General features: G+C 38.8%; 1 protein-coding gene across 1 annotated transcript in view; it reads left to right on the top strand.

The window, feature by feature from the left end:
* Positions 1-25,964, top strand: part of LOC114449747 (cadherin-18-like) — a 138,956-nt gene that overhangs the window by 54,371 nt on the left and 58,621 nt on the right. The window contains exon 3 of the mRNA XM_028427576.1: positions 2,957-3,076. Coding sequence (XP_028283377.1) covers positions 2,957-3,076 — 120 coding nt within the window. The remainder of the gene's footprint in view (positions 1-2,956; positions 3,077-25,964) is intronic.

Here is a 25,964-nt window from a genome sequence, read left to right as displayed (position 1 = left end):
TTATTATATATTTCTATTTCATTTCAATTATCCTTTCTTCTATGTGTCTGTAACAAACAAGAATTTCCCCTCGGGGATAAATGTGATAAGTAAGTGTGATTTTTAGTTTGGACTCTTTGTTTTTTGCTTCTTGGCCTTAAATAAAAGACCTCAATTTAACTGCTCTGCCTGCTGTCCTCCCACACCACAAACCCTGACAATAATAGAGACACAGAACAGGAATGTTACCTGTGATCCAGTAGCTGTTAATAGTACACTTAAGGATTTTCAGTCCCTATACAGTGCAGAAAAGGCAGATGCTCCCCATATACGTTACTGGCCTGGAGAGATGTGAAGAGATATCTTAATATTCCACCTGCCATCTCTATTCGGTCTCTACTGGCTTTGAACCTAGATCTACCAACACAAATCGGGAGTATTGGTTTATTGGCTTGGGCCTCCAAGGGCCTGTCAAAATTTGTGGACCTGCTGTGCTCAAGTTCTATTAAGTCATTTGAGAAGATAAAGGCTGATTTTAGTATTCCTTACTATGATTTTTACAAGTATCTTCAAATCCGCCACTGTACTAGGTCTCTTGAATCAATCAGGAGCTGGAAAACATGTGGTTTCGGTTAAATGGACTTAAAAGGACTGATCACTAAGATCCATGCTTCACTTCTCAATTCTGACTCTTCAGGCTATAATTCAGTGAAGCCATTGTACAAGCATGATCTGGTGGTAACTTTTAGCCCTGCACACTGGGATAAAGATTTGCAATGAGATCTTTCCAAAATGCATCTCGATCTCAATACATAATACATAATTACATAATTAAACCTTAATGCATGCAACGCATGTGTGAACACTCCAACCATACCCAGACCCTTCGAGAGGTCTCACTACGGTTATTTAATATATTCTGTACAGTTAGTCAGTTTGTTGTTGGGCCCTTTTTGACCTCCACAAGTTTGTTTCATGAGAGTATTATTTTCCCTCATATTGAAAAAAAAAAAAACTAGCCAATGCTTTGCAGCCAAAGAAAGCAGCTCAGACTTTGATATCAACAACTGGATTAAATTCTAAAAGCAAAAACTCCACAAATCCATATTAATAATGCAGAGCTGTGTTACATTGACATTTTGTTATGATGGTAAAGCCAATATTTTCTGAAATGTACTTATTTTTTTTACAGTTTTCTGACATTCATTGTGCCAACCAAATAACTGTGACAGAATGATATGGCCTGTTCGTTAATTATACTATAGGGAAAAAAAAATGCTCCAGACTCCTGAAGACACAGCATAAATTCTGTTCAGTAATTATAGAAAATGTATCTGTTATAAAACTGAATATATATAAAAGGTGTCACAGCAGTTTTACAATCTATGTATACATCCATCCATACTTTAAAAAGGTGTTTCTCTATAACAATAAGCGTCTTTGCCCATAGCAGGGCATAGATGGTGGTGTGAGCCTTTCAAAGTCTTTGACTGCTGAGATGTACCAAATAACATTAGCAAAGGATCATGACATATTCATACTTTAAGAGTATTTGAAAGAGTAAAAATGAGAACACTCTGATCCCAAAATTTTGCAATTTAGCTACCAACCTACTTTTGCAACTGTATTGGTCACATCATCAGATGTCAGCCATTACAATCATATGATTCATGTGTAGCAATGTAACCATGTGTCATAGCTGTCGGATGTATTGTTAACAAAATATGGCTTTTTTTTCTTTTTCTTTGTATATGTTGTGTACATTCTCCTCTCTCCTCTTGCTTGTGTGTGAAGTGAATCTCTTCCATACAATGATTTATCACCTTTTAAGCGTGTTAATAGAGTCACTGTTGTTTGTGACAGTTTTTATTAATAAAACAGAGTGAGCGAGATGAAGCCTCTGATACAGATGCACACTCATTCAGCAGGGCAGAATTACTTACTGGTGTGTGTACTGGTGTGTATGCCACAATTGCAGTTACACAATACACTGAATGCTATGTTGTAGTGGAGACTTCTAACAGTCTATCTGACAGCTGTCAGAGGTTTTTTAAGACTCTATCCAGAAAAGCCCTGTCAACGTAAACCTAAACAATTCACAGATGCTCCTAATAAGCTGGTGAGGGGTGTTTGAGGAACAGTTATATTTGGCTATTGACCAGAAAACCTGATACTCTTCTCATCTACTGCCTTTATACAGAAAACATTCAACTTGTGCTGTGATGTGATATTATGCCATAGCATCAAAATTACTTTTAGTGATATTCTGTGTGCACTAACTATGCCTTTAATGTTATTTTGACTCTGTTTCACCTTCTTAACTCACATTTAATTATTTCTAGCAGTTGAATGTGCCATTGGCTGATGTCCACTAACACATCACTTGATTATGGGACAATAAAGGATCAAGATTTCATGTAAGAAGGCAGGCTGGTGGTGGTTGTAAAACACTGTGGAACAGGGGTCTGTGTTTCGGGTCCCTTGTTGATCCCACTGTTGCTGTAAATAAATGTGTAAATGTCTGCTCTCACCTAGACTCCCCTCTTTGTCATACCTAATGTTCAAATAATCCACACCAAATCCATCACCTCATTGGCTTTCTACCATCTAAAAAAATATTGCTAGAGTCAGAGGAATGCTGGTGAGAAAAGCATGGAATACGACAGCTTCAGTACATTCAAGATGGCTCCCTGGCTCTCAGAGAATTGATTTTAAAACATCAGTGTTTGTGTGTAACTCTCTGACCGCTTTGAGTCATGTGAACCTTCCCATGACCTGAGGACATCTGGGATGGACCTGCTAGTTGTCCCGAGTTTTTCCACACTGCCTACACCTCTGTGTACTTTTATCCCTGTTTTAATGGTGCATATGAATTGTTCTGCCTTGCTTTCTGTTTAGCTTCTCTCTAATAATAATAATAATAATAATAATAATAATAATAATAATAACTCTTGAAAATCTTCCCTTTTCTGCACAGGAACGTCCGTTTTCCAGGTGACAGCATCAGATACAGATGATCCAACCTATGGCAACAGTGCCAAGATAGTTTACAGCATCTTGGAAGGACAGCCCTACTTCTCTGTTGACCCCAAGACAGGTAAGCTGTCTCAGTATTTGATTTAAAGACTTTTTTTATGGCTGCCTTGAAAAAATTTTAACGAATGGGTAACTTGGGATCTAGCACCAGCAGTGCTGTAAACAAACTAATGATGCCAAAAGCCAAGGAGAGGCTCTGGGTTTTACTTTGTTGACCTGTTTAGAAATCTAAAATAAAGGAGCTGTTGAGGTAGTGTTAATGATCCAGGTGGTAAGCTGCTTTTAGCGCCGGACCTGGATCTTTTTGGGTGTCACAGATGCAGGAGGCAGTTCAAATGAAAAGCCTCCACCTGCTTCATTATTTTTGGTGAAAGAGCAGCTGCACTGCAGGATGTTTACTTTGTGAAGCTCAATGAATTTAGGTACCCCTGCTGGTTTTTATTTGTTTTATCCACAGGAAAGCACAACCACTGGAAATAAACTGAAGCATAGGCTTTAAAACCGGAGACAGATTAGAGACAATAAGAAAAGGTTTGACATAAAAGCAAAGCAAGTTTATTTATATAGCGCATTTCATACACAAAGGTAGTTCAATTTGCTGAAAAAAAATAAAAGCACAACTGATAAAAATAATAAAATTATAAAGAAAATGATTAAAAAGGTAAGAACACAGATGATAAAATACAATAAAACGGCATAAGATGATTAAATAAAAAGTGTACAGAATAAAAAAGACACATGGTGATTAAAAGTTAATCTTTTAGCATCAGAGAACAGCTTGGTTTTAAGTCTAGACTTGAAACTGCTAGCAGTAGGTGCATTTTTTGATCTCTTCTGGAAGTTGGTTCCAGAGCTGAACTGCATAAGCTGAAAGCTTGTTTCACCACATTTTGTTTTGACTTCAGGTTTTACCAACAAGTTTCCTTCCTGTGAGCTGAGAGACCTAGGCGGTGTGAATTGCTGAAACATGTCAGATAGGTAATTGGGTTCTGTCCCATCTTTTTCTCAGGTGTTTCAATGTCAGTTAGCCTAAATGTTGACATTTCTCTTTCTTTGAAGACATTTGTTCTAGCTGTTGAGCACTCTGTAGCTGTGGAGTTATATTCAGTCTTATTTGATCTATTTTACCTTTGAAAGAAGATGCAAACTCATCGCATTTATTACCTGAGAGAAGCTCAGGTGCTAATTGGTGAGGGAATTGTTAAATTCTTAAAAGTAAAAAATAACACACAAGCATTATTTATGTTGCCATTGATAATGTTAGACAATAATTTGTTTGGTAATAAATGTGGAGATTATATTTGTGCTATTTTCTTTCAGTCTTCCTACACTCTCTCTTCAGCAGTTTAACAGCTGGATTTTGTTTCCATGGCGCTTTCTGCTTGTTAGTGACTCTTTTGATTTTTAATGGAGCAATAGCAATAATTTGTGTCATCTTTAACTTAAAATTGGTCAGTAAATCATCTACAGCTGAAAACCAAACACGGCATTTCAGCAGAAACACCTCATACACACTGTCAAGCACAGTGGTGGAGGACTGATGATTTGGGCTTGTAGTCACTGAGTGGACCATGAACTCTGTATAGCAGAGTGTTCTAGAGACAAATGTGAGGTCATCTGTCTGACAGTTAAAGCTTGGTGGAAATTAGGTCATACAACAGAAGAATGATCCAAAGCACAGCAGCTAATCTACATCAGAATGACAGAAAAATAAAAGAATCAAACAACATAGCATATAACCCAATGAACCCAAATACCACAGACATGGTGGTGGCAGTATAATGCTGAGGGGTTGCTTCAGTCTGTAACTGTGAATCTTGTCACAGTGGAAGGAATCATGAAAAAAAATGAAAGATGAAATCTGAATGTCTTGAAAGACAGTCTTTAAAGCAGTCAGCAGCAAAGCTGAGTCTTAGTCATCATTTCCTCTTCCAACATGACAATGATCTGAAGCATACACCTCTGCTAGTGAACAACTATCTCCAGGAGAGCAAAAAGAACACTGACTGCACAATCCATCCAGAACTTTTTATCATCCTGCCGTGCATTGGCAGGTACTGGTGTGTGAAGAAAAGACATTTATGTTATCCAGTTGTCCTTAATTCATAGAAAACTTAGGACTTGTTTTGCATATGTCATCATGTGCAAAGTGGGGGCTACCTCGCCTCAGGTCTTACTATAATGCTGCACAGCCTCTCAGGACTCTCGCTGCTGATTTTAATTAACGCACAATGGGACACATGAGGAGAAGGCAGCATCACACATGTTTTAATTGCATAGAGCATTTCTATCTTTTATATTGTTATAAATAATAGCCTTTAAATTTGTCAGAATGATTTGCAACACAGCAGTGAACTAAGTGCATTGCAAATCAAAGGGCAGCTGCTGTTGACATGTCAGAATTCAGAAAAGAGGCTCTGAGTGGGGGAAAAAAAGCACTTTGTCTCAGCCTCTGCATCCTCCTGTGTTTCTCCAAACAAAAGCTTTCTCTGTCCATTAAAAACGCAGTAGAAAAGGCCTTGTAGAGACCATATACAGAGAATACCAAAGTGTATCACTGAGTCTTTTTCAAAGCATATTCCACTCAATATGAATGGAATTAACTGGAGACAGAAATAGAGGCTTCGGTGCACAAGCCGCTACAGTGTGTGTGTTCTTCCATACAAAGACAGCTTAACAGTGAGGCAGCCTTAAAGTGAATCAAGTTATCTTGAGCTTTGCATCATTTCATTGATATTTATGCAGTGTTTATTGCATTCCCAGTTGAGCAGAATAGATGATACGTCTGTTTATTGCTTCTGGCAAAAAACAGAATATGATGAACAATGCTGCACCTTCGCTCTCAAAGTAAACACACTGCACCTACCATGGCAGTTTTATTTACGTGTTCGTCTCCTGTGAGGTGTTTGGCTAAAAAAAGGGTAACTTCTTGTGTAAATACTGCTTTCTTCCTACAATAATTGTTAATTATTGTTACTGATCTGTTACATGTTACATGTTTTCCACAACATACCTGACTGTCAGTCTGTTTAGTTCTGTCTGTCCCAAGATTTTGTTGAGCAGTAAAATCAAGCTTTATCTGCTTGGATGTTGCAGATCCGTCTTCAGAGTTATCACCTTGGTTTGGGCTGCTATATTTTGTTGCAGCGCGTTACAAAGGTGCTTCATGAGATTCAAATTGATGTAACTGATGCGGAAACACACGTTATAACCTAAAAGTTCCTGGACATAATGTAATTAACATGTAATTAACATATACATTGTTGCTTTTTCTCTCAATGAGGGAAAAGTAATGTTTGTTGTACCTTTTAAACAACACTATCTTTGTATTTGCTGGACTTGCCATAGTAGCATGTGTAACTTTGTAGGTGTGTGCAACTGTGTATGTGCGCATATGTATTTGAACACCTGCCCCACTCTGCCTCTGACCATGAATTGTCCTCTACCTTATCCAGTCATTACTTATAGTATAATGACTATAGTGACCTATAGTAATGTCTCTCATCAAAGAAAAAAACTTCAAAGCTCCCACACAGCTTGCTCAGATGAGCTCAATAGTAACTGTAACGGCATTGTAACTTTGGAAACAGTAATTCTTTTGATTACTCGTTACTAAAAAAAAAGCCGTTTATGTATAACGCCGTTATTTATCACTGAAAATGGTGACTGCAAGGGGCAGTTCCTTGTAAAATGCTGTTATTGTTATGTATTTGTGATAAGATGATCTTAACATTACCCTGTTTTCTTATGCCTTAACTTAACAAGTAGTTTTTAATGTCTAACCTAGCTGCAAAAAAAACAAACAGCCACATTATTTTTTTGGCTTCATTTTTGCTAAATGAATAATGGCATTGTGAAAAATACATGTTGTCATTCGTCTGAAACTTTTGCCTTATATGGGGAGACCCATTATGACCCACTATTTATGTTTTTATGCAAAAACTAACTTTGGAACATGACTGTAAATGAGTCAATGCAAAAAGTTGACTTTATGTGACAGATAATGTGATGTTGATGTAGTGTCATTAAGTCAACTTAAAAAGCACTAAACCAATAAATCATTATTGTACTTTTTCAACTATGCATACATTTAGGTGGTGCTACTGATTCTGATTCTGACATACAGAATCATTGTTTTTTTTCATCATATTTACCCTTGGCAGGAAGTATTACATTAGTGGTAAATGCTTTTAAATCTATTATTTATGAAATTCCGACTGCACAGCCATCACTGTTGGTATTGACAACATCTTGTCAGAGGTGATAACCTGTGTAAACAAGGCCTGCACCAGGCTGCGGCTTTGCTTTCAGGTTTGTTGCAAACCTGGAACAGGTTCAGAATTCATCACCGCAGCTATAATGGAAATGTCTCATCTATATTTCATCAGTCATCCACAGGAATGAGAAAAAAAAAACAGAAGCCGATGACACAGTGTTTTAACAGTGTTAAACTATTTTGAGCTGGATATTTTCCCTGCTGGGAGGTTAGATAATAAAAACCTCAGACTGAATGGGCACGGCACCAGCTGTCCTCCCCTCCTCTCACCGCAAATATTGCCTTCCTTCCTCTGCCTTATTTTCTTATACTCCCATTTCTCCTTCTGCTCTTCCTTCACCTTTCTCACAATATTCCCCTGTCTCCTTGCCTTGCATCCCACCTGGAAGGATGTGTAGTATGTGCTCAACGAAGTAGTGCTATTTAAAAAAAAAAAAGAAAAAAAAAAGTGTGATTTAAGGAGTAGATCCATTAGGATTCCCGAGCAAAGTCAGGCACAGTTAGTGCCCTCGTGTAGGTGGTCTAAAGAGACTCCCACCAGGCAAGGTCAACCGTGAGAGCACACACTCACAGGAAGCCAGACAACCTCCCTTACATACAATTACACTGCTGAAGTATAAGGTTATTTTCTCATGAGATCTACTTCCAGCAATCTCCCGATTACAATCAGCAGACACTGGTGCTGTCTTGTAATTGTATCTAATTTGTATGTCTTATTTTCTGTCTTTATCATTATCCACCCTATGTGTGTGCTCCGCCTGAATACTAACAGTCTGTTTAACATGGGGCAGAGTGCTCAGACGGGCACTAGAGTAGGCAGGTGCTTGAATTAATGAAAAGTCAACACAGAACTTCAGTGTCTAGTCAGCTGAATGCAGACAGTGAACAGATATCTGCACACTCCACTCTATACATGCACATTTAGAGTTCTTTCAAACCATTATTACTCTTTTTTGTGCAACTATGCTTTTAACCAGGGACATATGAGGACACCCTTTTGCTGGCCAGTAGGTTGGTATATAGTAAAAAAGGCACAAGAAAAAAGAAGAGACAAGCAAATAAGAAGCAATCTGAAAAAATTATACAGTACACTGCATCCTGGTAGCATATATGCATGATTCATGCAGGATACATTATAGAGCAGCTAACTGGATACAGTCAGATAAAAGCAAGGATATAAGATTGCTTGGGAATTCTACATAACACACATTGACAACTGTAAGGAATATAACACTGGGGAGGATAGAGCCGGAACAAGGGACAGGAAATCACACACACATGCACAATAGATGTCTCTAAACAGTAAGCCCTAATTTCAGTTTTGTCCCTAACAGAGGACGCTAATTATTAGAAAAGCCACTTTGTTAATTTTAAAATGTACCTTCAGGAAAAAGGGTTATTTAAAGACCAAATCAAATAAAATGCTTTTAATGTTAGGTCTACTGAGTGGTTTGGACTTAAAAGCAGGTTCAGATTCAGTGGTTAATGTTGGGTATACCCTGTGCGATTTTGGGCTGTCCTAGAGAGAGGACCATCATGAGCATCGTGGAGATATCTTTGGTCGTGGCTCTAAAACGGTGTTCTTACCTGTTGTGCATCACTGGTCTGTAAATATGCAAGATGGAGAGTTTATATTTGATACAATTATAGTGATAATATGTCTCTACAAGAAAATACCACCAATATATTTATATCTTCCTATGTCATCTTTTACCATTGTTACAAAAATGTGCTATTTTCAATGTTGACAGTAATCCAGCTCCTTCATATTTGTTCCACATGATCTCACATATCTCGGCATGATGTGGCATGAATATGGTTTTGCAAGGAATTTTTTTAAACTAATCCTAAAAATTATATTGACAGTGCACCAATAAGAATGTAGAGTCATGTAGCTCCACTGTGACTTACAAAATTCTACGCTGCAAAGGAGTTAGTGATAGAGATAAAGAGAGGGATCCTCTCTTCCTGCTCTTGTAGCACTTAGTATGTTGCTTCAACATCAAGGAAGTAAATAATACATATAGTATTGATTGTTGTGTGTAGGGGCACCAGTGTGAGAATGTTCCAACATGTCTCTGAGAGCAATTAAGTCTTAGACCCAGCATCTACATGGTAGGCAAGACAAGTGATTGCATGAGTTGAATGTGTAAAGAGGCAAGCCTTAAAAAAACGTCTGTTGGAGCCATAGCAGGTGAGTAATGAAGAGTATGGTTCACCCCATCCTCAACAACAACAGACACCTTCACCATGAGACTCTTGCAGCTCAGAGACGCAGCCGCAGTAGCAGTAGTCTCCTCTCCCTGTAATGTTGAACTGAGAAGTTCAGATCGTTCATTCCTGATGCCATTAGACTGTGTAACAGCCCCTGTTAAATTTTAGCACTTTATCACTAGTACTCCAAATAATAGCTTTGGATCTGTCAAGGACACTCTGTTGTTTAGATTGGACTCAGACCTACACGGGTCCTTGCAGGACCGGCCCAAGCCTTTATGGGGCCCTAAGCAAAATTTCATACCACCACCTCAGCATCAGATACTTCATCATCCCATAGGCTGCACTGTGTGTAATATGTGAATGTGTAATATCATCTCATTTGTATTAATCAATGTTATTTTTTAAAATATATAATACATATATTTTATCATGGACTTTTGGTGTGTAGCTTCCACAGATGATTAATATTCTTTGTTTTAAAGCAAAACTGCCAAACTATTTGGTTGCTATCGAATTGTAAAGAGAAGTTACACTAATTTAAAAAAAGGTGCATCAGAATGAAATCTCCTACCTTTAAGCGAACCGAAAACTTTGAACCATAACTGCAGCAAACTTTTCCATACATCCCCTCTGTACCTACGGGTGGTGGCTTGAGGTTTGAGTAATATTGCTTGTCAATTGGCTCGATGTGGACACGTGACTATTGTGAAGTATACAAGGTTATTTACGCAATGACATGATATAGACCACATATGTATTTGATTATATAAGCTTACACTTAGAGAAAAACACATCTATAACTCTTACAGAGAGTTAGGGAGGAACTCTTTGATGAGGTGAAGGCCGAACACTAGGAGCCACGGACCTAAGATAAATCAACCAACATAGAAGGGACAAAGTGTTTCATAGTCATAAATATGTTAGACCAATTATTATAATTAGTAGGTGGAGATAAAAGGGCAACATGTCCCAATATGGGAATACCAACGAGGGTCTTAAAGAACTGTTTATCTATTATGCAAATGTACCTCAACTTTCAATAAAACAAGCCTGTGTCCAGGGAAGGGGCAGAACACGTATGGACGGGAGTGAAGCAGGCCTGTGTTCACTGTGTTCTCCCTTTTGCAAAAGGCGAAACTACAAAACCCAGGGTATTTTCTTTCACTCAATGTTCTGAATACAGGAGACGAAATCTGACAATCCGGGGTGACCAGGGAAGGTCACGACACTATGTTGTAATTGGCCCAGCGCAGCCACATGACATACAATACTATACTCGCGAGAGTACTTAATATAGCGAGAGCGATTTTGCATGAGAAATACTGGAGGAGAGAGATTACTAATTTTTTTTACCCAGGTTACAGGCGCTCTTTGGGGCCCTGTAAGTAACCGGGGGCCCTAAGCCGCCTCATAGTTTGCTTCTGCCTTGGGCCAGGCCTGGGTTCTTGTCTTGTCAAACCTTTTGCACATAGTACATTTATTTATTTTACTTATTTGTTTTTTATGTGAGTTGTGGCATTGTGTGTTCTTTCTGTGCTACTGGACATCCCCCATGAGGATTAATAAAATATCTTTCTATCTATCTATCTAGAAATGGTCAGGGTCTGTACCAAGAACTAGGTGGCATGGTAGATTAGGTCCTTCCACTGTAGGGCCATCAGTCGGGAATCATCTGTGTACCAGTGATATAAGAAGTCATGTGTGTATCATCTGCAATGTGGACAGTCGTGCCTAGACAGGTAAAATATATAGCAAAGAGAAGGGGTCCTAACGCCAAGCATTGGAGCACCCCTTTGACAGATGTTTATCCTTCCCATGGCACACTGATCACCCAGTGAGGTAGGATTCAAAGTCCTAAAGAGCCTGAACCGGGATGCACTTTCTCTGGCTGTGAGGAATCACTTACTGCCTTTTAAACTGTGATCTAGAGCAGCTGTCCCAACCTTTTCCTTGGACCCCTTAGAGTGACATTTCCGTCCTTTGTATGTCCTACACATGTGTCAGAATCGTTGCTTTACACTGTTGTAGCAAGACTACACAAGATTATGAATATTAATGAATAAACACCAGTTCTGTTATAAAATTTGTTTTTCTTTTTTTCTATGACTTTTCCACATTGTCCTGTGTCTTTAGTTAAATTGTCCTTATTGTCCTCTTAGGTGCAGGTCATATTATTCTGTGATGTATCTGCATCTTTGACTTTCTCATCTGTTTTATGGCAAATGAAGTTCATCAAGCATGACTTGACTGTGACCCACTCTTCATAGCGGGGGTTCTAGTTCTGAGCAACCAGACATAGAAATTGTGACAAATATTTAATGACTTGCTGTGTATACAGACATTAAGTGTCTCATTATTCGTCAGATTTTGTAGTGCCATAAGCGCAGGATGACATTTCTGTTTGCTCTTGTGTCTGATACAGCATAACTTAGCGTGCTATTTTGAGTGCACAAGTGCCTTCACACTGATAAGTATGGGAACTTGTAGTACCAGTTAAATACTTAAAATGGTCATACTGGTCCAGTTTTGCAGGTGAGGCAGTGGTTAGTATGTAATGGTGATGCTATCAGATAATCACCAGCTGGATATCTTAAGTTTGACGTCAGAAATTTAGCAGTTGGTTTAACACGCAAACCAGCTGAGTGTTAGTGATCATACATTTAGATATTTAGAATTTATGGCCCTTTAATCATTAAAGATGAGAAACTTCTCTCTGTTTGCAACATTTCTTTGGAGGACAGGTGGATTTTCATATTAAAATCTTGCCCATGGCAGCTTTAAACCACACCGCAGGACTCCCACCTGCTTTTCATCTTGATCAATATGATTAGCATGATGGTTCCCCTTTATCCCACTCACACAGGAAATGAATTCTAGGTTTTGGCCATGCACTAAGGCAGCCAGCATGTCTTGGAGGCTAGCAGATGAATGCTAAAGGCTCGTTTAACATGGTGCGCTGCATCTCACTTGGCTGACAGATGAACTTAACAGTGCAGGCAGGTGGGAGCCAAACACAACAGCATGGCTTAAATTTACCTGACATCAGGCGGAGAGGAGGGCAGGAAGGAAAATATGAGGAGAGAAAGAAATGAAGGAAAATTCAACAACACAAACAGACACAGGAAGCTGTTCTGAGGACCAGAACAGAATGAAGTCAATGGGAGGGGAGGTATCTGTATTTGAAAAATGGGGGAGAGCACAGATATAAGGATAGTTATAATCCTCTGAATGCACACAAAAGACACCTCTGACAGACTGTGCGACCTCACACACTCTTTTACAGCAACAATTTGAGTGTGCCGACCTTACACACACTTCACCATGATCAAACGTGACTTCAAAAGATAATCCAATATGGAGGATGATCAATTTTGTCAGCTGGCTGTTCTGGTGTTTGGTTTGCAGCAAAATAGAAAAAAAAATGGGTCTTCATTGAATGGTCTTCTTTTTCTTTGTTCAACGTTTTTCTAGTCATGTGTTCCTAGTCCACTTTCCAGTCTGCTTGTACTCTTGTAATGTTATGGCAGTTTAACCAGAATAGTAAATATTAAATTAATGTTTGAGATATACTGTATGATTTAAGACTGGGGGAGGCTTCAACTTGATCAGGACCAGTAAAATAATTGGACTAATGGATACACAACTGACTTTTAGCATTCCGGGGTTCATCACTTTGACCTATTTTGAATATTTTTGTTATAAAATAATAATGTAAGCTTCCTAAATAAAACTAGTATGTTTGAAAATGTTGTGTTAAAATGTGTTTACTCTATGTAGGATGTATTTATAGTACATCTGTGTTGCCTGCATAGATTGTATTTCAGATTGGCATAAATCCAGTAACACATTGTGACAGAACAATGTCAACCAATCGTATTAACAGACAATGTATCAGTGGAGCTCTGGCTTTAACATTTAACATTGTGTTGCTATAAATGGGAAATCAGAGGTGCAGTGTGCATATGGAGGCTTTTGTTCAATCACCATGAGGAAGGTGAGTCATGATTCTTAACTGTGGGTGTCTCTGGAGATAACATTCATTCATTCTTTGACATATTTGTCCTATATTTAATTGTGATACCGACACTGTGATACTGACAGTGATTATTGTAGATGGATAACATCATTTACTGCACTGTGGTACATGAAAGTTTCCTCAGAGATTCCTTGATTAGAGCATACAAAGAGGTGATCTGCAAGCAGGTGCTCAGCTATAGAATTTCTCAGTGTGTATAAAAGAATATATAAAAAAACACGCCCAATGTTGTTGTTATAAGCTGCACCAAACAGCCATCCTTTTTTGCTCTTATCTGTGCCATGCTGATATTATACAGTAATTTCCTCTCTGTGCGGCGCTCTGGTGGCCTTGGAAAGGAGGTTCCGGCTCTGTGCCTTCATGCTTGCATGAGCACATGAATTATCAGGAGAGAAAAGGATGGCTAACCTTGGACTCTCTGAAGTGGAGAGAATCACAGGATGAAAGCCAAACATTCAGACTGGCAAACGACATAGTATGTGTATGTGTGTGTGTGTAGGGGGTCCTTTCAATCTTAAATCCCTCTTTTATTTCCTCTTCCTGTCCCACTCTTGGCTTCCTTTTTTTGCTCTTTGCTGTAGAAAACAAACATCATTTGTGATATATTGGTCTGTCTTCCTCCTCATCCTCCTCTTCCTCTTCAGTAGATGCAGTATAGTGTTAAGCAAGGAGGATCAAAACATGGGAGGTAACAATACTTCAGTAGTGTGCGTAATCCTGTAAATCCATTGGTATCAAATTTGACACAGGGATTTTTGAGACGTGCAATGCAGTGCACAGTATATAAAAAGTGTAATGTTTTAGCAAAATATATATGAAAAATGAATGTTTTATACTATTACATAGTGTGTTTAATTGTACTAGTGGTATTAATGGTATAGAATCAAAGCTATCATAGCTTTTTTTTTTAACATAAAAGTTGTTTTCCACCATAACCCAACCACGCTGCAAGGTTAGAATATTCTTGTTAGTGAGATGATGAAGTGTATCCTCTCAAAACCTAATTGATCAGTCTCATCGATCCATCCATCTGTTATCCATTAACCTGCGGGTGAGAGACGGGGTACACCCTGGACAGGTCACCAGTCCAGTCACAGTGAAATTAAAATTGGAATAAAATAAATATGTCTGGAAAAAATGATAATATAGTATATAATACAGCAACAGTGTGTATATAAAAATACATTTTGGTATTTGGTCAGTATGTGGTGTTACATCTGTTGATCTGTTGTGTCAACTATAACCTGCTCCAGAGCAGCATAAGTTGCCATGGAAATAGGACCTTGGAAAGGGTTCACAATCTTATGACCCTGAAACCTGTGTGAATAAATTAGGATGCCTCTATGGTACACAACATGTCGTGTACTTATTCATGTGCTGTGTGAATTCAACAAATTGTCAGTAATTGAACACAGAGAGACAGCTGCGATAATTCTTTTCTTCAGTTTTATATACAAAAAACAAATATTATTTCTCTTATCTGTCTTATTATTTATTTACTTATTATTGTTGGCCTATATGTATGTAAGATGATGTATGCTATTTATGCATTTATAGACAGTTGTGGCTTGTTTCTAGGGTAACGTAACCTCCATACCTACTGTGGAAACTATTTGTCTCTCTTGCATGACATGCGCTTCAAGTAAGATTTGATCTCCTAGAGTTTAAAACAGTACATGAATTATGCAAATCAAGAATATTGTAATTTTCCACTTAACTGTTTAATATTTAACCCTACAGGAATCTATCCCCTAATTACAAGTAATAATACTTTTTCGATGATTATAACTGCATAATTATTCCTTAAGAGGTCATAAGGGTTTCCATAACAATTCCACATGTGCCCTGTGGACCTGGAGAAGGTGACCATGTTCCCCAGGGTATCATGTGGAAGACATTCGTGGAGTGTGGAGTACAGAGCTTGTTGCTATAAGCTATTCAGTCCTTGGTGGCCTCAGGATTCCATCTCTGCTTTTTTTGTTGGGGATGAGTTGCTACCCCAAGTAAATGAGTTCAAGTCTTGGGGGTCTTGTTTGCAAGTGAGAGGGGGCTTATCGATAGGTGGATAGTGCAACATCCAAAACAGATGCATGTTCTACTTTGATCCATTGTGGTGAAGAGAGGGCTATCCTAACTTTTGGCCACAGGCTGTGAGTAGTAACCAAAATTAACTATGAAATCACTGTAATACAGAGACGTGGGTCTTTCCCTTAGAGACAGGGTCAGGAGCTCAGTCATCCCAAAAGTGGGGCGTGGAATAGAACTGCTGCTCTTTCCTGTTGAGAGAAGCAAGTTGAGGTGGTTTGGATGCCCCCAGGCACCTCCTAGATGAGGTGGGCCAGTCATGTCCGCCCAGGAGAAGGGTTCACATCTTTTGGCGTGCCTGGGAGCACTTTGGCAGCCTCCCAGGAGAGCAACAAGACGAGAATGGTCTGGGTTTCACCGCTGAAACCAACTGCAACCCAACCCCAGATAAGAGAAAGAAATGGATGGGTGGATAAAAATAGTACATTTAACCGGCAAATCTACCAAGCTAATAATGAATACATACTCAATACATATAAAGATGACTTCTATCTGACGGCGGTGTAGTGGTGCTTAGTGAAAAATACACACATGTTTTGAGGCAGAATTGATTCTAATTCACCAACAACAAACGGTGCTACCTCATCGATGTTTCATTCTGTGCTCACACACATCTCACCTGTTCCTGATTTCCCAATCAGCTCCCCACCTGCTCTCCACTCCCACTCACTGCCTGATTGCTTTTTGAATGTGCCTGAATTCTCTGACCTCTTGCGGCCTGTTTTTTTTTTTGTTTTGTTTTTTTCTGCCATTTTGCTTGTTTTGGACCACAACCTCACAGTTTGTCCTCTGGTGTGTCTGGCTGCCATCTATCCTGCCTGCTTCAGTCTGCTTTTGCATTCTACTGACAAAACACAGCAACAAACACACATTAGAACGAAGACACACAACTTTGGTCACTAGCGTAAACAGCATGGATTCAAAATAACCATCCGAAAGCGTAAGCAAGCTGGCACGGGATGTGTGACGTTTGTGATAAATCTGAGTGAAAAATGGAGAAAGATACAGTCAGATAGAGGAGTGCTCCTCAAGTTTTGGAGAAATTTGTTTCTCTCCTAAGCTTGAGGAGCATTTGCTCAGATAACAAATGTTTTGCTGTGACTTGCCATGAGGTGCCTCCTGGCCATAACAGGCATTTCACAGAGGACAGCGTCAATTACTACTGTTCAGAAGCAGTGAGGTTTAGAATGGTACTAACATTAATTTTTTAAGATGTGACATTTCAGTGGGATTTATCTGCTTAAAATAAATAGTGGCACCTTTCTCACTCAATGCTGTATAGAAAAAACATTCAATAATTATTCAAGTTATTTCTAGCAGAAATAGGATGATATATATATTTTACGATGAAAGAGAACTGTATTTCCCTTTAGATCCTACACCTACCTTGCCAGTTGTGTAGTAAACACAAACACAGCCTCAATATTGCCCAGTCTTATCCTCAACTGTAATTCATGTGCAAAGGGTTGAATTTTAAAAAAATAATGTCTGTAGCCCATCCTCACTTTAAATTTTAAGCTTAGTGTCTTAAACTGCCAAACAGTGCAAATCATATAAATTGTTCATCTTTGATTCAGTATACAGTGTAATTTAAGTTTGACAAAATGTATACAAATGATAAGAAATAAAGATTAAATATAATGATAAATAATGAATAAATAGACTACATGAGATTAAATTGTGTGTTTGTAAAAAAAAATGGTGATTGGACTTGAAAATGACATTCACCAGATCACAAGGTCAAGCCAGGACAACTTGTCATCTTTAATGGAACAATGAATTCTGAATGATACCAGCAAATTCTAAAGGGAAATGTCAGGACATGTGCCTGTGAGCTGACTCTCTGGACAGAGAGGTTCATCCAGCAAGACAGGGAACACAAATACACAAGTTGTTCTACAAAATGTTGAAAACAAGGAATGATCTTAATCCACCTGTGGTATTGTGGAAGGATAATAAAAGCAAAGGTTCACATACTTTTGCATCTCCCATGTATGTAAAGAATCATTAAATAAAAGATTGACAAGGTGAATATTTGTGTCATTCAATTGATCAAGGTCTCTGTGGTTTCAAGGCTTGAGAAAACTTATACCACTCTACCATAGCTCACAAGAGAAAATCTGGGAATCAGTTAGCCTGCTTGCTGTTATTTGCATTTACACATGCTGCATACAAACTGACATTTTATGGCAACAACACGGTGTATTCAAAAGTTGAATTGATACACCCTCTCAATGGTCACCATATTGGCTACATATCCCTACCTCAAACACAAAAAAGCCTAGAAGATGTGATTGGGCCAATTAAAGGTGAGCCGATTAATAATGAATGAATAATTAACTTTTAATAATTCTAAAAAATGTCATGTGGTACATTCCTGTCCCATGTGTGTGTCATGGGGTTCTATGGGCTCAGGTGCACCATGTACAGTAGAGGTTCAAGCTGCTCAGTCTGACGTGACTGACCACTGCTGTTTCCTCACTCATCACATAATTCAGATTCTGTGGGGAACATGCACAACATGACGGCTGTACCGTTGATTGACAGCACTATTATAGTATACTATTACAATATTTTCCACAATGCTTTGAGCCTGAATTTATTCAGATTTAAACCTGTGTGTTTGCCAGCATCTCATCTTTTTCTCAATTTAATTGCTTAATTGCAAACATTTTGTTTAAATTTGCACTATTGTATATGTATATAGTGTAATATGCATAATACATCAGTATCTATTCAGTTAGAATGGATAGAGATGCAGATAATTTAAATGATGATGTCTCATATAATTTGACTCACAACTTAGTTTCACTCTATCATGTTATGTTGTTTTTGGTGCTTGTGCTACAAGCAACATTTTGCTGCTGAAGATATGGACATAATTCTATAGAGATGAAAATATAACATTATACATGTAGCGTATAACCCAAAGAACAATCAAATCCCACAGTCAAACACGGTGGTGGCAGTATGATGCTGCAATGAATCTTCGGTGCATCTGAAAATGGAAATGTTGTCAGGGTGGAAGAAAGCGGAGCCAATCTGAAGGTCTTAAAAGAAAATCTAAAGCAGTCAGCACCAAAACTAGGTGTTGGATGTAGTTTTGTCTTCCAACATGAAAATGACCTGAAGCACATGCCTCTTCTAGTGAAGAACTACCTTCTGATTGAAAATAAAAATTAAAACTAGTATGTTTTGAAATTTCTTCGCTACATTAAACTGAATGTTGAAAATATTTGACTAATTTAACTAAAAAGTGTGTTTATAGTGAGCCAGTATTGTCTTTGAATATGTATAGCTACTGTACTTGAAGCTAGATGGAGACTGAAGTAAAAACAATGCTGGAAGTATAATGTAAATTTGGCCAAATGTAATGATTCCGAGCACATGGAACCCACTTGGATATCTCATGCAGACATGTGTGTTTAACCCTATAGCTTAGCTTTCTGATCTTTTGGGCTGTCTGAGCAGAAGCAGAGAAAAATATCCTCCTCTTATCTGCCCTCTCTGCCTCGCTCTCCTGTGTCTGTGTGTGAGGGATTACAGTGAAAAAATAAGACGGGGGCATGCAGAAAAGAGCTGCATTTATAATGTCAGCTACTCTTTATTGGGAGAATATTCACAATCAAGCATGTCTACAATCCTCGTATTATTTGGGCTGCTCTCATTGCAGCTTGAATTTGTACAGCTTGAAGGTCTTGTGGATTTTCTGTCTAAAGAACTGAAGCTGGGATTCTTCTGGGATGAGGCATCCCAATAATGTCCTCCAATCAAATTCAGTGTTGGCTCAAAAAAAAAAAACAAAAAAAAAACGTGCTTTTTTAAAAAAAACCAGCAGTGTGAATTGTGTTGGAGTGAGGACAGTTAATCTCTGCCTCCACCCTTGTTACACAGAGCAGGATTCCTCCAGTCCCTCTAGCTTATTTCCCTCTCTCACGCCACTCATTTTCAAACACACAGGCTCCTTTTGTTGTCTATCCCACTCTCTCACGGTCTTCTCTCTCTCTCTCTCTCTCTCTCTCTCTCTCTCTCTCTTTGCTCTATATACAGTTTTGCCTCTTTCCTGGCCACTCTCTGTGATACAGGTGCATAATGTGCGCTGCCTGTCCTGTCCAGCCTGCGCCGTGTCTCTCTGCTCAGTCTAAAGGGGCTGATAAGGCCAGATGGCTCTGTGCTTTGTAAGCCTGTGAAGCGAGTAATGCGGTGGAGCAGAGCCTCCAGGCTAAACACTGTCTGCTTCTCATACGGGAGGTGTGTGTGTGTGTTGTGGATATACTGCCCTTGTTAGAGCCAGTTCAGGTTTAGATGGTCTAAGTAAGGACATTTTTGCAAAGTGAGGTCATTCTTGGCTGGTCTTCTGTTTATTTTGGCTCATTTATTTATTTATGTTCAGAAAAATATCCAAATAATATCGTCTGTTGATATTGGGTTATTACAGATCTGGTCGATATACTTTATACAATATTTACTTTATGTACAATGACTAAATCAAGCTAGCTAACGCAACAGTTTATGATATTCCTAAAACTCAAGCAATGCATTACACAAACTAGTTAGCAACTTAAAATTCACATATCTGTTTAGTAGTGTTGCAGTGTTTTTTTTATTTTCTATAAGAATAGGTAATTGGTCTATGAGTATTTATTTGAGAATCTAAAAATATGGAGAAAAAAATAATAATTGGAAATGGGTAAAACAGAGAGAGCCACTCACAGACAACAGTCAATCACCATATAGGCTGTTTCCTGCATCGTAACTTCCTTCAGACTGACCCAGAAGAGCCACAGCACCCTCTTTTTGTCAGAACTCGGTCGTGGAGCGGACACAGAGAAGAGGCGGGAGCCAGCATGCAAAAATAAAACAGTCTTTATTACAGGAACCAAGGGAGCGCTCAAGGTGAAAATACAAAAGGCAAAAAAAACACAAGATCACTGGGAAACTCCGCAGGCAGAAATACTAAGGAATCCAAAAGGACAGAACTAAAGAACACTAGGCAAAAACTCGAGGAACTAAGAATCACTGGGGGAAAAAAAACACAGGTAAGCACTAGACCAGACTTTGGCAAGGCTAGGGCAAAAACACAGGAAGGCACAAGACGAGAAACAGGTTGAATACCAGGCTGAGGTGGCATGATCTCTTGCGAAGGTTAACAGACAATTTGGCGGGGAGTGCAGGGAGAGACAAGACTACATACACAGGGAGCAGGGAAGACAATGAGATGCAGGTGAGACACATTAGGAAGGAGGCAGGTAATCAGTGGGAGGAGGGAGCACACCAGGGAGAGGAAGACAAGACACCTGAAAGGAGAGGAGCGTCAGAGGTGACCAAAATAAAACAGGAAATGAACAGACTTTCAAAATAAGACCTGGCTTGAAGACAGATCCTGACACTTTTAAAGCTCTTGCCCCTCCCACTGGGCTGGATTACCTCATGCCACCAGACAAACAATATATTCACAGTTACAATATTTTATACCCACCAAGTGTATAGACATTTAGAAAAATGAAAATATAATATTTGTGTTAGAAAAACTGTCATTCACACATTCATAGTTTGTTCTTCAAAAATCCAGATGACAGCTGGCTGGGAGCACACGATCCTCTACTATTTAACCTGTGGGAGACGTATGGCCTGTTTTGACTGCCTACTTCCTGCCCACCTCCAGCAGTCACTGACGGAGCCACTCCGTCACAGTCACAGTCACAGTCAGCCTTACATGGTCTGATGCAATCAGGCTAGAATCTGTAAGTCAGATGCAGAAGTGCTCACAGAACAGGAAATGAGCATGTTGGACAAAGAAATCTAGAATCTTAGAATTTTTCACTGATGGTGACAGTGTACCCCTGATGGTGCTATAGTGTGTTGACATTTTTTACAGCAAAAAAAAATATATATAAAGGGATCAGAATGATCATGGTCTCATTTATAACCATTGTGTATGCACAAACAACAATGTTCCTATCTTGGGATTACTAAAAAAAAATAAAAATTTGATTGGAAAATGTGTGCAATAAGCAATCTCTGACCCTGCGTACACACAATTTGGAGACATGGGAAACCGGTGAAGTGATGATATAGAGCCAGATCAGAGAAACTGAATGTAGGATCTTATTTAATTGTGCTTGTGAGGTTTTTAATTCTTCTACATTCTTGTTCCATCGTAAACGTTCAAATCAGCAGTGTTTGTCTGATGAAATCTGTTTCATAAGGACATTTAAGTTGCACACCTTAAATCTTAACTACTGTTGCTGTATTATTGCTGTCTCAGTACACACAGAGCTCACACACCACAGTGACTGTCACACACACAATGCCTAAGTGCTTCAGCTGCACCACCTGCACATGTGGATTGTGCGAGTCAGGGGTACATTTCGGACAGGTCGCCAGCCTATATGCACACACGGTTTTATAAGTCACATTTTCTTTCCAGCTTTTGTGCATATTTACACGTTTGAGTATGGATTTTGCACAATCTATTAAAAAAAAAGATGCCAGATCTGGGTAGATCTCACTTGTAATGGCACTATGCCTGCTTAATCTGATTAAGTGACTGTTGATTACAAGACTTGTGTGGTCTAAAAGGCTGGCATGTGATTTCTAACTGTCACAGAGACACTAGAGCTAGCTGCAAATGTCAGCAGGACTAGCTGGGAGTAGGCTGTTCCCAGGTGGATAGCCTGGACAGCAGCAGCGCTGTGATGGTCATTAAGGTGTGGGAGGCATACCGGCTCTACTACTAATGCAAACACACATCCCTGAAAACATTAGAGCATTTTTTTTTAATATTTTGAAAAACAACCACAGATTTGGAGGCAACAACTATATTCTCATAGAAAAACATTTGTAACAACATTGATGTTTCAAAGTTTCACAGTTAAGAGGTGCTTCTTGATGTTGACACATGTTAGGCCTGCTAATTAGACGGGATCTAACTGCAGGTTAACGTTTAAGGTTTATTCACAGAGCTGGTTAAATAACAAAAGGTGACCTTGGAGAGGAATTAGAAAAGGTTGGCTGATGAGGCCCACCAAGGGAAGCTGCCACAGTCTGGCTGGGAGCTGGAGCCGGCGGTCGGCACAAAGTTATTTCAGAAGAAGGATAGCTGTACTACCGTGGAGGATAACTGCGAAGAGTGGATGCCAGGTGAGTCCTTAAATGTGCGCTGGCTTAAATGTGCGCTGGCTAATCAGAAACCGGAAACAAGTGGAGGAGAGAACGCAGGTGATCCCATTCAGCTCCAGCTCCCCGCCCAGCAGGCATGACAATCCATGGCGTGCCTAAGAGAAAAGAAAAGAAAAGAAAAGAAAAAAAAACAACCGTGGCAATCCTAACAATACAGGCCATCACCACACCTAAAACTGCCACTTAGGTGGCTGGTAATAAGTTGAACTATGGTTGTTATTATGTTAAGATTAAGGTGAATCTAGTGTTTAGCGTTGCTGGTGTGATACCATAAACCCTGTCCCTACAGAAAACCGAACTGAGCTGTGGCCCTAATACCGTGATAAGACCTGCTTGTTGTGGTTCCTCTGACTCATATAAAACTATTTTAAATCTTTCCTCATACTGTGAATGCCTCTGTGTATTATAAATGACCACTGTTACTATAGTGTTTCTATTATGATCAAATTGGACACACTGAGTCATGGGATCAGAGTCTTTGTAGCTGCACACCAAGCCCTCTGGATCAGGCCAGTGTCTGCAGGGCAACACCTGAGGCTTCAGAAATGTGGACTAAATGTGGGACAAGGCTTCATGCAGTCTGGGCATGCTTCTGACTGAAGCCTAGGAATGTGGCACCCCTAGGTTACTCACTCACATTCTGTGGTCTAAATTCATATATGTCCATTATCTGTATCAGTATCTTCCTCACTTGCCGCATTGCTAACACTAGTGCAAGCAAGGGCTCCCTACCACTCTCTTCTGTGATCTTCATGACAAGTTGAAGGGTCCTATAAGGTTGCTTGGATGATATAGTGTAAAAAAGGCTGTTATTGTTTCTACAAACCCTAAAAATGCACACCTTCTTATTTCTGATACTGATTGTGAAAAAAGGCATGTCAGCAAAGCAGGATTAAAAAAAAACATATATATATATATATATATATATATGTGTTTTTTAATCCTATATATATATACAGTGACATCACTATTAAGATTAAGATTAAGAAACCTTTATTAGTCCCACAATGGGGAAATTGCATTTTTGCAATGGCATACAGACAGCAAGGGATAAGTTAAGAAAAAGATATATACATTATAAAATAGACTCAATCAAAAAACAGTTTACATATTAACAGTTATTGCACAGGTGAGTGGAGGTAGAAGTGGTTTATAAACTGTACATAGTGCAACTAAATAAATAACAGTAAATAAAAGCACACTATGTTGGTTAGTGTGGTAGTCTGATATCAGGCATTTGCTAGCCAGCAATGACAGCTTTGACAATAACTACAAAGCTAAAAAAAAAAAGATACAAGGGAGGTCATGTTTGTACGCCACTGGAAGTAGTAATGATTTTTTTTTTTTGGTAAAGATCATCAACTTAGAACTTTGTCTCTTAAGTGGCAAGTGTGGCACTAAAACAAGAAAAGCTGCCTTTTATCCTCAATGTTCATTTTTGTAGCAACCACTGTGTAAACAAGCATGATTTGAAACACACACTTGACTCACTGCATCAAGTCTGAGGAAACCTTTTTCTGTGTTTGATATAAAACCACATGTACAGACCATCCACAATGAGCTGTTAGCAAACTAGCAGTAGTAAGGAAACAGGTCAACTGTATTATACTATTATACTATTATAATAATAATTTATTATTATTATTATAAGATTGTGTTGGGAAACTGAATGGCTAGGTGACATCACCTAAAAAAAAAAAAAAAAATTGATATAATACACAACAGACCAACAAATAAAGAAAACTATTTCATCAATTTGACATGACATATGTTAATGTTTATGTTGTTAATATGAAAACCCAACATGAGCATCATGTTCCGTTATTTGCTTGTTGTATTTGTTGTGCTTGTGTTGCCAAATTGAAGTTGTTTTCTTAATTTGCTCGTCTCTTGTCTATTTGCATCTGGTGCAGTGGGGTTAGCTGTATGTAACTGCGCTGTAAGAAGGAGCAATAGACAAAGGAGAATGTATGTACTGTATATCGTAAAACTGTGTCCAGTTGTCAGTGTAATTGGGAGCCAATGATGTCCTGCAGACAGGAAAACATCTTTCACAACCTGACAGCTTGCGCAGCTATGAATAATGCATGAAAGAGACAGAATGTCAGAAATGTATTGGTGTCAAATCAATTTGATTTTCAGTTTGTGAGAAAGTAGAAATCCTCAGATTCAGCAGCATGCTGCCAAACAGGCAATCTGCACCTTGTGATTGGTTATTTTGGTTCAGTGTGTAAGAGGGCAGGTCACTGTGTGTGTGTGTTTCCCTGCACAGCCTGTGTGCAAGGAAACTAATGTAGAATAGAAGCTATAAACATGAGCTTCTATTCCCAGTGGCCAAATCATATTATGATTTTTTTTCTACTGCAGCCAATCACTTTTGCTTCTGTGGATGTAATGCAAACCGTCACCCTTCATGATGCAGCCAGAGTGCTGACTGAGGAGCTTGGGTTCTTCATTTTTCCTTTAGAATTTCCCTGATAGCAGCAGCAGCAGCAGAAAGTCCATGCAGGATTACTTCCTAAGGATAATGCTGTATTGTCTTTTTGATCACTGCTTTTGTCAACATTTCTCATTTGAATGTCAGAGAATGTATATAAAACACAGCTTTAACAGCTTAGCAGCACAGACTGAGCCTACTTATAGGATAATTCATAATTATAATGATATATAAACCACATTGTTTTGCTATCTAGTATTGTAAGATGCAGTTTTAGCTTCTAGCGTATTAAGAAAATGTGCCGTAAGCAGGTGTTTTCTGTATTAAAGTTCAGAAAAATAAGATTAAATCTGAGTTTGGGCATTGCTATATTTCCCAAAAGCAAAAGGAGATGACAAAAAAGGAAGGCAGCATCAACAAAAAACATACATTGATCTTTTCAGTCATGTTACAGCAAGCCAATAAGCCAAGCAAATAAGAATGATTGAATTAGGACCAAGCAAGGATGTCAAATTGTCTGACAGACTTCAGTGAAACTCTTTTAGGGATGGATCATAGGGTGTGCTCCTTCCCAGGCAGAGAGAACCTTTATGTAGATGGAGCAAGAGTTGTTACTGTGGAATAGAATAGAATAGAATAAAATAGAATAGAATAACTATTCATCCCAAGCTGGGAAATGTCACTGTTACAGCAGTGATGTTTTGGCACACGCCCCT

This window comes from Parambassis ranga, chromosome 17 (genome assembly GCF_900634625.1).
Source record: "Parambassis ranga chromosome 17, fParRan2.1, whole genome shotgun sequence".
NCBI lineage: Eukaryota > Metazoa > Chordata > Actinopteri > Ambassidae > Parambassis > Parambassis ranga.
The sequence above is the reverse complement of the archived record's forward strand: the minus strand, read 5'-3'. Positions and strand labels throughout refer to the sequence as shown.